Source organism: Theropithecus gelada, chromosome 3 (genome assembly GCF_003255815.1).
Source record: "Theropithecus gelada isolate Dixy chromosome 3, Tgel_1.0, whole genome shotgun sequence".
Classification (NCBI taxonomy): Eukaryota; Metazoa; Chordata; class Mammalia; order Primates; family Cercopithecidae; genus Theropithecus; species Theropithecus gelada.
In genome coordinates, this window is record NC_037670.1 from 110,706,067 (window position 1) to 110,718,633 (window position 12,567).

A 12,567-nucleotide genomic window follows, 5' to 3' on the forward strand; every position below is an offset into this window, starting at 1 on the left:
GAACTTAAAATAATGAAAAAAAAAAAAAGTAGCCTCCTAACAAATCTGCACATGCAGCACACATACTTTAATCAACCCATCCATTTATTTGACAAACACCATCAACCAAACATTGTACAACATCCTTCAAAAAGCTGTCAGAAATAGTTCTGAGCAGGGGTCTAACTTTACATTGGATTTGGTCAATATTCTACATGATTTGGCAGACACAGTGTTGTCAAATGGCTTGTATGTGAACGGCTGTAGGCAAGGCAAGTGCTCTCTAGTCCCGTGGGCTCTACCATTTCCTGTGGTCTTACATCTGGCAGCCTCACATTTATGTTATCTGCCTGGTCCCTAAAGACATCTGAGTGCAGTTCTTAAGTAAAGCAAGAATAAAACCACATTAATCTCCTGCTTTCAATCTTTTGGCGGCTCCCTATTAAACTAAGGAGAAAAGCCCCAAATTAGTATGGCATATAAGACTTTTAACAATCTGACATGAAAAAAATAACTTCACATTGACTTCTCATTGCCTATATTTTAGACATATGTACTGTGCACAGCACCTGAACCAAACTCCAGACTTTCACACCCTCAGTTCTTGTACATAGTGGTCACAAAAACTTGAATATCCCTTCTTCCTTTCTCACTCACAAGCATCCATCTATCTTTCCAGGCTTAATTCAAATGCCATATTATCTGGGAAGTCTTTCCCTGCTAAGTAACTACCCCCACAATCTTCATAATACTCTGTTTACAGCATCCTGTATTACAGTAAGGAATACCGGTGGCTGTGTCTCCAAGGCACAAGCATTTAAGGCACTGTGGCTTATTCACTAGTGACTTCCCAGAACTAAATTTACTACCTAACTAAGATAGGTAACAAATATTCTAAGTCAAATTTGTAATTCAAAGAAAAATGGCAAAATTTTGCCATCATTCCATTAGCCCCTATTCTCTACCTTAATAAATAAAATTACAGAGATAGAAGGAAAGGGAAAAGAATGTTTTAGAAGAAAAAGAACCACACTGAACTCTGGGTCTGCAGGTGCCTTAGCAAGAGAAGAGAGATGAGTAAGAGTTAAAGACAGTTCCACTATCATATGAAGTTCAAAATTTCACCCAAGGCTGATCCTAGAGTAACAGAAACAGAGAGCCAAGGACAAGTGGAATAATGAGTAATTCAGAACTGGTAAACATATTCCTTTAGGGAATATTTTGAGTTTGGAGGAAAAACAAATATATCTGAATTCATTCACAGGTGACAGCAATGATTTCTTCAACTTCTCTATCAAAACAAATGGGCTTTAGTGTTAGTTTATGAAATTATAATAAACCTAGATGTTTTTATGGCTGTTATTAAAGGTAAATGATTCTACATCCTATTTATTAAGATTTAATGCAAATGTGGTAAGGTAAACAGCATGCGGAAGATTATAAACATAAAAATCTATAAATCAAAAATTTGGTTTCAATAAAAATGCTTTCAAAATGTACAACTGCAATTTGACAACAATTTGCTACTAATTAAAAATACATGTATAAAAGTTATGTGATTAAATAGTGGACATTAACTGTACAGCTTTTAAAGAAGCTCTTACCCATCATTTAGAAACATGAATTCAATCCATTTTGATCAATTAATCAAAGTATGTTAAAAGGATCTATTCATAAACATTTTGATAAATAAATGCTACATTATGGTCAAAAAATTACCAGTTCTAAGATGGAAGGCTAAAAGCCTTTAAAAGCTATCTGCAAGCTGAATGGAATGAATCAAACAATTCTACAAAGCATTTTTACCATCACTACAGGAAATATTAAGAATAATTTATCCATAAAGAACTAATTAATAGTGTTCTTTAAACAACTGATCTAGGACACACATACACTCACAAGCATGAATCCTAGAAAGGTTGCATATAAATCAAGATTTTGAACAAATCTGACTATACAAAAAGACAGGATGGCACAGCGATAATATCTTAATGATCTTTCCCTGGTCTGTTGTTAATGAACCATATGATTTAAGTCAAGTCCTTTAATATCTCTGGGCATTAGTTTCCTATATAAAGGTGGGCTAGATAGCAAGGGTTGCTTCCAGCTCTAATGTTTCATGATTCTATTATATGCTGAAGACAAGTTACTCAATTGCCCAATTTGTACATGGTTCAGTAAAGCTCTAAAACTTTTAGAATGAGCTTAAGTAAAAGTACTTCCAAGTTTATACTGTATATCCATGGCCCGAAGATGTTGATGTTCCAGTCTGTTTAAATCAGAGCCTATTCCAGTGGTTTTCAATCTACTTATAGTAAGTAGAGAATTTATCAGCAGACCTCAGAGAAACTGATTTTTCAACATTCTGAAGCTAAACCAACAACTCTTAAGTACCATGAAGTGTCTATATGATCCTTCAAACCATATATAACCAGGCTATAACAGAAAGTCTAAGATCACTTTGGATCTAATTGGATCTCTGTCTTCACTTAACTTCACTTAACTCTGTTAATAAATCCCTGACCTTGGCCAGGTGCAGTGACTCATGCTTATACTCCCAGCACTTTGGGAGGCTGAGGCAGGTGGATTGCCTGAGGTCAGGAGTTCAAGACCAGCCTGGCTAACATGATGAAACCCCATCTCTACTTAAAATAGAAAAAAATTAGCCAGGTGTAGTGGCGCACGCCTGTAGTCCCAGCTACTCAGGAGGCTGAGGCAGGAGAATCGCTTGAACCAGGGAGGCAGAGGTTGCAGTGAGCCGATTGCACCACTGCACCCCAGCCTGGGTGACAGAATGAGACTCTGTCTCAAAAAAGAAAAGAAAAGAAAAGAAATCCCTGACCTAATCTATCACCACAAAGCTCAGAGTCCAACACTAATAAGTTCAAAACGTCTCCAACTTTCTTAACTATAATTCTAGATCAGCGATCAGAACCCACAGGCCAAATCCAGCTGGCAGTCTATGTTTCTAAATAAAGTTTTACTAGAACATAGCCACACCCCTTTGTTTACTATTCGTCTACAGCTACTTTCAGACTACAAAGGCAGAGTTGAATAGTTGCAACAGAGACATCACAACATGTAAAACCTAAAATATTTACTATCGGGCCCTTTAAAGACACTTTGCCAAGTCATGCTAGAGTTCAGCAGAAGAACTTTTAGTTGGTGAACTGATAAAAGTTAAAATAGGAAAGAGATATATGTGTGTATATGGGTCTGTGTGTGTGTGTGTGTATATATATATATATAATGTATAGACTTTTTAAAATTATTTTTAAAAAATTAGTAAGCTGTAAAATCCCTGGTTTACTCCAGGGATTAGGAAAGGGAAGGGTGAATGGGGCATAAAGAAAACCATTTGCTTTTTATTTAAAATCTTGTTTGTTAGGATTTTTGCCATGTGAAACTGTTATTTTACATTATTTAAAACAGCACAGCACGGCAGACTGTGCTGAGAGGCAGAGAAAAACAAGTTAAAATAGAAGATAAGAGTGCAGGTGTTATCAAAACTTGGTCCAAGCTGACCAAGCAACAAGGACTCAGGATCTAAACAATGGATCAAGCTAGAAGGCCTGGAAACCTAACAGAAACAATCAATGTTCAAACATTACTCAAGGCAGGGCTCCTTATGTCCCTGATCTTACAGGAAGAAAGCAGACACATCTTGCTGTAAAGAAATTAAACGCAACAGGGGAAGAAAAGTTCCTAGTATTGCTATATTTGTAAGCTTTGTTCATTTGCCATATGACGTAAAGACATTCCACAACCTACAATTTTCACTAAACTACCAGGATCATATTCTGAGAAAAAATGAAGGAATTCTTGAAAGATTATGAGACATTTAATACATCTGTTTATGTTAAAGTACAGTACTCAACAAACCAGTTAAGTAGTATGCAAACTTTACAGTGCATAACACAAAATGCTATCAGGCTCCCTCAAGTAGTTTCTTTCAAATGAAATACAATAATAAAGCAATTTTGACTTTTAAAAATAACTTTCCTTGAAACAAATTGAGACAAATTTCAAGTGAAAAAGAAATTAAGTACTTCATTTACAGATGCACTTTAGCATAAACACATTCTGATTCTTATTCTCAATAAATCCCAACTATATGACTCTCTGTCAATCAACTCAGGAAATGTCAGACAATGTTAAAATGTTCTCTGTCAGTTATAAAAGTGAACAAAACTCAGATTACTGTATATTTTATTAAAGATGCTGAAACATGGCACATCTCAAGGAAGACACAAGGTGCAGAGGAAGTGTCAGTTCTCTTTCATTTTTCAATCAACTGGGTGCATCATTATATGACAGTCATTCCTCAGTCTCTGTGGGGGATTATTCTGAGACCCTCCATAGGCATCAAAATCCATGGATGCTCAAGTCCTTTAAGTAAAATAGCACGGTACTTGCATATAACCTATCCGCATCCTCCTTTATACTTTAAATCATCTTGATTACTTATAATGTCTAATACAATGCAAACATATGAAACAGTTATGTTGTATTATTTTTATTATTTTTACGATTGCATTGTGATTTTTTGGGTTGTATTGTTATTTTTGTTCTTGTTTTTTCTTTCCAAATATTTTCCACTTCCAGCTGGTTGAATCCAGAGATACAAAACACATGGATACAGAGAGCCGATTACACTTGGTATTTCATGTGTTAAACTACCTAGTTATATAATCTGAGACTTACAAGATACAGAGGCAGATTCTCTTTATGCAGAAGCAAATATGTAAATTCTGTTTTTCCTATTTTCAGAATCATAAGAGTCAGCCCAAAGTTTTTCCATCTCAGCTACTCCAAGTAACTCTCCTTGGAGAGTTTGCTCTCTACCCAAAACAAAAAACTTATTTCCAATAAAGGAATGATGTGACTAGGAAAGAAAAGAGGAACACTCAATCTGCCAAGAAAAAACTAACAAGTAGACAAGTAGGTACATTTGCATATAAACTTGCTTAAAATATTTTTTAAAAAATCACACCAGAATTCAGAAATGTTCTACATCATGGGGTGATCCTCTTAAAAATCATTTCTAAAAGGAAAATATTTATGATTCTCTAGTCATGAACAAGAATTAGCATAGATATAAATGTTTTTAAAATTGAGAATATATAAATTCAGTTGGAAGTTAATTAGTGTTCCTAAGACTACTAGAAGGCAAAATGCTTATTCACTCTAATTCACTCAAGTCCAAGCAAAGATTAAATCTTGCCTTTGGCTAAATTCCACAAGCCCCAAGTCAATTAAATACATTTTAAAAGTGTGGATGAATCCTGTATGAGTAGGCCCAACTAGAGAGCTCAAGAACAGGTGCAACACTGTACTGGGAAGACCAGAGAAAAAAGAGCAAAAACGCACAGAAAAAAAAAAAAAAAAAGAGGTGTATCAAATTTATAAAGACAAAAATAAAAGAACGTTAGAATAACAATGTATTTTATCTTTGTGGACTCAACATGACCTACGTGTCAATTAACTCTATCCTTATATCCCACATTATATCATCTACAAAAGAAGTGAACAAACGTATTATGTTCTCCCATATAAACAAAATAGTTAAACAACAGGTGAAGGGAAAGAGGGAATGGTGTTAGGCAGGTGAATGATGGCTGGCAAAGGACACTGTGCTGGTATGGGGTGGAGAAGAGATGCTAGCAGAGGGGCTATTGTCACCACCAGACAGCTCCAACTGATAGCCCCACTCTCTAAGTGACCCTGACACTGTCACTAAATCACCAACTTAAAAACTTTATCTAAGTTTTCGTAAGATATCTAAAGTAAAACCCCATTACAAAGAATTCCTTGGGATATGTGAATGTATGTGTGATGTATTTTTACCTATTTGCAGAGAATAAGACCAATTTTTCTTATTATCACATGCATGACTCACATATCTAAACATAGCATGCTTCTTATACACTGTATTACCTAAAATAACTATTAATTTAAATCTTTTCATTTCAACCTTTTAACCTCATTTGATAACTGTAGCCACACCTCCTCCACATATCAGTATATCCATTAATTTAAAAAGTGCTCAGAAGCCACTTGATATCAATTTTTAAAAGCCCAAATAAGAATTTCTTTCAAAGACATTTTTTACAGTTAACACTCATCATGTAAGACATTTACTTTAGCATAGCTAAAATAGATTTTTAATTATATAAAAGTTTCAACACATCACCTGCTCCCTCAATTTCCTGCCAACCAATTCCACGCTCATTCTTCCCTATTATAATAGACAGTGACCTTTTCAAAGTCAATCTCTGCAATAATCCCTGCAAAGCCTTAGTATATTATTATGCTATTTTATTTTCAGCTTCTCACTCTCTCCCACCAATTTTCAAATATTGAGGTTTCTCCTTCTTAATTCTATATCCGTCCTCGTCACAAAATTTCCTCACCTTACACTTGATAGTTCAACCAACTCCCACCAAATCTGTCCCCAAAAGGTCAACTATGACCTCTTTGTTGCTATAAATCCAATAGATACATATTTTCAGTCTTCATTTTGCTTGGTATCTCCACAACAAAGATTTCATTTCTGGTGTAGACAGTTTCCTATTCACACCCTCATATCCTGGCCTACCTTAAGTTTTCCTGTTCTTCCTTCAGGTCCTCCTTAGTCTTGACCCCGGAAGGAGAGTTAGATCCGAAAGCTTCCACTGTATGCACAACTTCCTTCTCTCTACAGCCTAATTCTATGGGCGCCTACTTTAATATAAGTCCTTCTTGACAAATTATGTTCTTTATGAAACCAGGGATTATATTGATTACACTGTATGTGGTTTATCACCATACCGACAATTTTAAAGCAAAGTACCTGGCATAAACACTTTGTAAACTGCCTGAATTACTTTCACCCAATAAACAAGCTGTTACTATATAACAGATTTGTCACTACAAAATGAACTAAACGGATGCTTTGGTTCAAATGGATTTGCTTTTTCAGGACCCAGAATGGCTTGTTAGAAATTTCTAAATACACTCAACATACTAAAACTAATTCTCTATTTACTTAACCTAATAAGTGTAAATGACATCATCAGGTTTCTAATAATGACAGTTAATGACTCTCAAAATGGGCAAAATGAAAGTGTCACTGGTACTACTCAATTTATATCCTAATGGAATAAAAAATGTGTAACTTCAAGCTTGGCATGGTGGAGTTAGAGACCAGCCTGGCTGACATGGCAAAACCTCATCTCTACTAAAAATACAAAAATTAGCTGGGCATGGTGGCAGGCACCTGTAATCCCAGTTATTCAGGAGACTGAGGCAGGAGAATCACTTAAACCCAGGAGGCAGAGGTTGCAGTGAGTCAAGATCACACTACTGCACTCCAGCCTGGGTGACAGAGTGAGACTCTATCTAAAAAAAAAAAAAAAAAAAAAAGTGTAACTTCAATCTGCACATTTTAAAGAAAAAAAAATACCATAGAGACTTAAACAGCATTTCTGGAAGGAAAATATCTAGCCCTTAGCCTATAACCAGCAAACCCTTATAATATGAGATAATTTTTTTTTTAAATTAATTCAAATCTATATTAATGTTTTGCTCTACTATAATGCTTTCAGTTTTCAGGTACGAGCAATCAACATCTACAACAACAGTGAGTCATGCTCACTGAATGCCAGAATTTCCATACAAGAGAGACAAAGGGGATGCAATCTGGGATGGGTATGAATTTAATTTGATATTGGATTTGTTTGGCAAACACAATATTTTACTTAGATTGTACATTTATTTGTGATGGCTTTAGAGGAATGTTGGAAATTACACCTAGAGATTAGAGCTTCTCCAAGACTGTCACAAGTAATGCAAATTCCTCATTTTAAGCAAACCAAAACGCTATTAATAAAGTTAGAGATAATAGCAAAATATGCAGTGGCTATTTTTCTGTTGTACATTTAATAATAAAAGACATAACACATAGAATACATAATCACTTAACTATTACAAACATGATTATTGTATACATTAAAATTATACTTAAATTTTCCAAAAGACTTTTTATCATGATGAGCCGAACACTAGAACCATCTGGATCTTAAAAACAAGCTGCAATAATATCCTCAATATTTATAAGCTGGGCAAAGTTAAGGAAGAATTCCCAAGAGGTGCATTGGAGACATGAACAGATAATTTCTTCTTGTCTACAACTCTATAAAAATAGAATCCGTTGGATTGGAAAGAATATGAAAAATGAGTTTCAATGAGGTGACAAGAAAAAGCAGGAATGAAAACTATCTGCTCTTTCACACCTTAAAATCTATTATTTATAATTTTATTGTACTGCCCATATATAAATATGAATGTTAAACTAGAACACAACACTTTATACTAACTTTCAACGTCTATTAACATTTTTACACAACTGCTACATAAAAAGCTGACAAGAGAATCTGCTTTAAACCTTTTACATGACCTTACCTTATACAACTGTAATGTTTAAAAGTGCTGGCAGCTTTCTGACATTCAAGGCACAACTGAATAGCTCCTGGATAATCTTCCTCCTTAAGATAACAACAACAGGAGTCATTAGAATACAAACATTTTTTTCTTAAAGCTCCTGATAAAAAAAACACCTCTGTTCATATTCTAACCAAAAATTGCAGAATCAAAAAATGTTAATTCCTCTTAGAATATCAATGATAGGTAAGTGACAAAATATAAGAAGCAACTAGTTCCAGGCCTAAGATATATACATAGAAGAAATATTTAAAATATTCTATTCCTTCAAAGTAACAGCCCCCTGAAGACCATGACTTATGGATAAATCCTACATTAAATCATTAGCTGCTTCACAGGGAAGGTTTTCTTTAACTGTTAACATATCCTCTTTCAGTAATGCCTACATAAAATGTTTCAAAATAGTATGCATTCTATTTGTAATTGATATTCAACAATTTACCACCAAGAAATCAATAAATAGTTCTAAAGAAATAGATTTAGAAAAAAACAATATACTAATTAATAAACTCAGAGTATTTTTATCACCTAACAGTAATTTAATGCCAAATGAATTTTTCATATGGGTTTCTGAAACCCTAGTTAGCAGTAATAGTTGAGAAGTAATAAAGCAATTATACAGAAAACCACAAAAACTTGTCCCTACGCTCAATTCTAAATTCAACAGATGCAGTTCAAACCACTGGTGATGCTGATAACGACAAAGTACCTACCCCAAGGAGCTCAAGTATTATGAGGAAACACACATATTACATTACGCTTTGGAGACCCTTATGACAGAAGTAGACAGAAAATGCTAAGAATGCATCAAAGAAAAAACAGATGGCTCACTCAGAAAAGCAATTAATACACGATACTGAACAAAACTAAAGTATCACACAGTCCTTAAATTACTACTATATGTTAGGTGAAAAAGATGTTAATTTTTATTGCTATTTGGATGTAATACAACCAAACAAGTTAACATTCCAATGTTATCAGAAGACAAATGTTTCCCCAAATACATTTGCTTTTCTAAATAAAGTATATATCATGTCAATAGAAAAAGGCTCCAGAACAAGTATCTTTACATGCCTAAAAATATTCTTTATATCATAAACCAATTTGAGAAAAATGCACTTCTGAATTTTGCCTGCTTTAATGTTTCTATATAGTATCAGTAGGACCCTAAATTTCCAAAACTTGTTAACTTACCTCCAGCATTTCACTTAACCGTACATCTGTTCTTTGCTGAAAAAACAAATATCAAAGGTAAAATCTGTTTCAACCACAAAATTCAGTTTTAACTTTTTTAAAATGACCCATATATACCAATGTTTTTATAGTTCTCAGAGATTTCAGAAGTCCAATCAGCAACTGACGTTTCCTTTGATTTGCAAGAAGGCCTAAACTAGCTTGAGTAAAACCTTCCTTTGCAATATTCAAGTGTCTGCAAAAGTGAACAATAAATAATTAAAAGTTTTTTATTATAATAAGAATACTATCCACAGAGAACAATTAGGTAAGTAATAAAGCAACGAAATGGATTACTTTTAAAACCAAGGATCTAAACTACTATTTGACAAATGTACTCAATGGCCAGTCTAAACTAGCATTACTCAGAATACCACGAGAAGACTGGTGCCAATTCACAACCTGCTAGTGGTCTGTAACAAAAAATTACAGAAACTGAGAATAGGCACTTACTGCAAAATAGGTACTTACTGCAAAAGCTAACAGAATAATTATTCTTTGTGACTCAAATAATTTAAAAAATTAAGACTGTATTACAGGTCTTTCCTTCTTTATTTCATTTGCCTAGTAATTTGTTTTTATTGCATTTTTTAAAAATCACAGCCTATAATAGATTGGAAATTTTAGAAAGAAAAAAATAGGTCCTTCATGGCAAACAGTTTGTGAAGTACTAGTCTAAATAATACAAAAATAGTAATTTTTTAAAAACCCATAAGTACATTTAGAGATATTTCCCACAAACCCTCTTAGTGTAGTCTTTAGATCATAATATATGTTCGCTTACGGAATGATATTCTAGAAACCACAGCCATAATAAAAAAAAATTATAAATTATAGATTCCATAGTTATTCTTGAAATATTGTCCAGCGTAAAGAACAAAATATCATCAAAAGCAATACCTTCTGCCATTTGTACAGATAACAGCAGCTAATTGAAGACCTGTCTGCAATGAGGTAACTCTTTCAAGTTCCTACGGAAAGATTAGGTACGGGTTACTGTTGGAGGAATTTTATTTTTCTATCTTATTTATATAGTACTCTAACAAAAACTCTAGTCAGATTCAAAGAAAATCTGCTTGAAAAACAAAGTAGCAACAAAAATACCTGAACTTGAAAAATGTTAGTATATTTTTCACAAAATTACTTAAAATGACTACTTGTAACTGATTTTCACAATGACAGATGACAAAATATTTAGTCAGTATTGCTTGTAAGGAAATCTAGACCAACTTGTTGTAGACAGGAATAAACAAATACCAGTGATATATCTGTTTAAATTTCTACCCAAGAGAACTTCACAAGGTAATTAAAGGATATGACAAACATGATTTCTGTTTACTAAGATGCTTTGACAATGAAAGTCTTCATTTGAACATTGGTAGACATTTCAATGGATTTTGAAGGCTCTGATTTTCTGATGAAAACACAGATTCAGTTAGTTCCAATTTTATCATATTTTAAAGCCAGATTGTTGTATCACCATTGAGTGGTCAATATTGGTGAATCTATTTGTTTAAATGTTAATGGGAGCAAATTTTCACTGGCTCTTAAGTTTGAAAAACCCGAGATCACTTTAGAATCATATATAAAAACCCTTTGCTGCTTCCGTCTGGTAAATTACCCCAAATGGAAAAGAAAAATATACATACATACGTACATACATACACACACAAAACACTCCCAAAGACAGTCAATATGTTGCTACAGAATTATTGACAAAAAATACAATATTTTGACAGTTTCAAGTGTAAATCACTCAAACATTTAAAAATTCTACTACAAAAAATAACAAATGTTATCCTACCTTTACGTAAGCAGGCTGTTTTTCAAGGATTAAATCTGCCACTTTTTTAGATACCTATAAGAAGATGTAATCAAACAAAGGAAGCAAAAGAATAAGCTTCATGCTTTCTAGGATATTTTATATTTGAATTTTTAAAAGAATATTCCATAGATCTCTCCAATAACTTCTAGAGCAGATATTGGCATACTATGGCCATACACATTTCCCTGGGTTATGAAATCAGCAAAAGAGGTAATATAATAAAGCACATAGCACAGGTCCTGGTCCTTAACAGAAACTCAATAAATAGTCATTATTTTTGTTAATAATATGAATATCATTATCTGATTTACCTAACATTAACCAAAAAGTGTAACCATCTTTAAGGGAACAGGATTTGATTGAAAAAGATGAAATTGTTAAGCAGATTTTTAATCAAATGAATTTATGGAGACAATATCTGGGAAAAAGAACTTGCTTATATCCTTTAGATCCTTTATGCTGCCTAAGAAGACAAGCAAGTAGTTTGGTTCTCCACTTCTGAAAAGTTGAAAACATGTTTTTTGGAACGCTATGAAGATATCTAAGGTTGTGTGTATTGTTCCATGAATAATATTAATGTATGCAGGTTAGAAGTATAATGATTTTGAACATGAGGCTCTACTTCCACCATTTCAGGGCCCCTGCCAACTTCACTAACAGAGATAGCACATGTAGCATGAAGCAGGACATACAGAAAGTATTTAGGGAATGTTTGCTCCAGAAACACAACTGGCTCCCCTTCCCCAGGCCAACTGAGAATAAAACATTGCACACCTACTACACTACTGCATTAATCCTTTCACATTTTCTTAATCTGCTTCAAGCATCTTTGAAATTATGTAAATCAATTTTTAGATACATTCATTGTTTTTGTCTAGAAAGAGGGATTCCATTAAGGTTAAGAAAATCAAATTGTAAATGAGTTTTAGACTTCAATTAATGAAGAAATATCAACGTTATCTTAAACATCATTTTAAGAATTCCAAAGGTTCCACAGGATTGTCTAGTAATAGAGAGTACTGGTTCGTGGCCTGTGAGGAACCAGGCTA

The 12,567-nt window shown here is 33.7% G+C and overlaps 1 protein-coding gene across 2 annotated transcripts in view; it reads right to left on the reverse strand.

The window, feature by feature from the left end:
* The window catches only part of VPS50 (VPS50, EARP/GARPII complex subunit), a 119,918-nt gene that overhangs the window by 83,996 nt on the left and 23,355 nt on the right, over positions 1 to 12,567 (reverse strand). For both annotated transcript variants that reach the window (XM_025378811.1, XM_025378810.1), the window contains 5 exons: positions 11,498 to 11,551; positions 10,594 to 10,664; positions 9,772 to 9,889; positions 9,655 to 9,690; positions 8,422 to 8,504 (listed from right to left, as the gene is read on the reverse strand). In XM_025378811.1, coding sequence (XP_025234596.1) covers positions 8,422 to 8,504; positions 9,655 to 9,690; positions 9,772 to 9,889; positions 10,594 to 10,664; positions 11,498 to 11,551 — 362 coding nt within the window. The remainder of the gene's footprint in view (positions 1 to 8,421; positions 8,505 to 9,654; positions 9,691 to 9,771; positions 9,890 to 10,593; positions 10,665 to 11,497; positions 11,552 to 12,567) is intronic.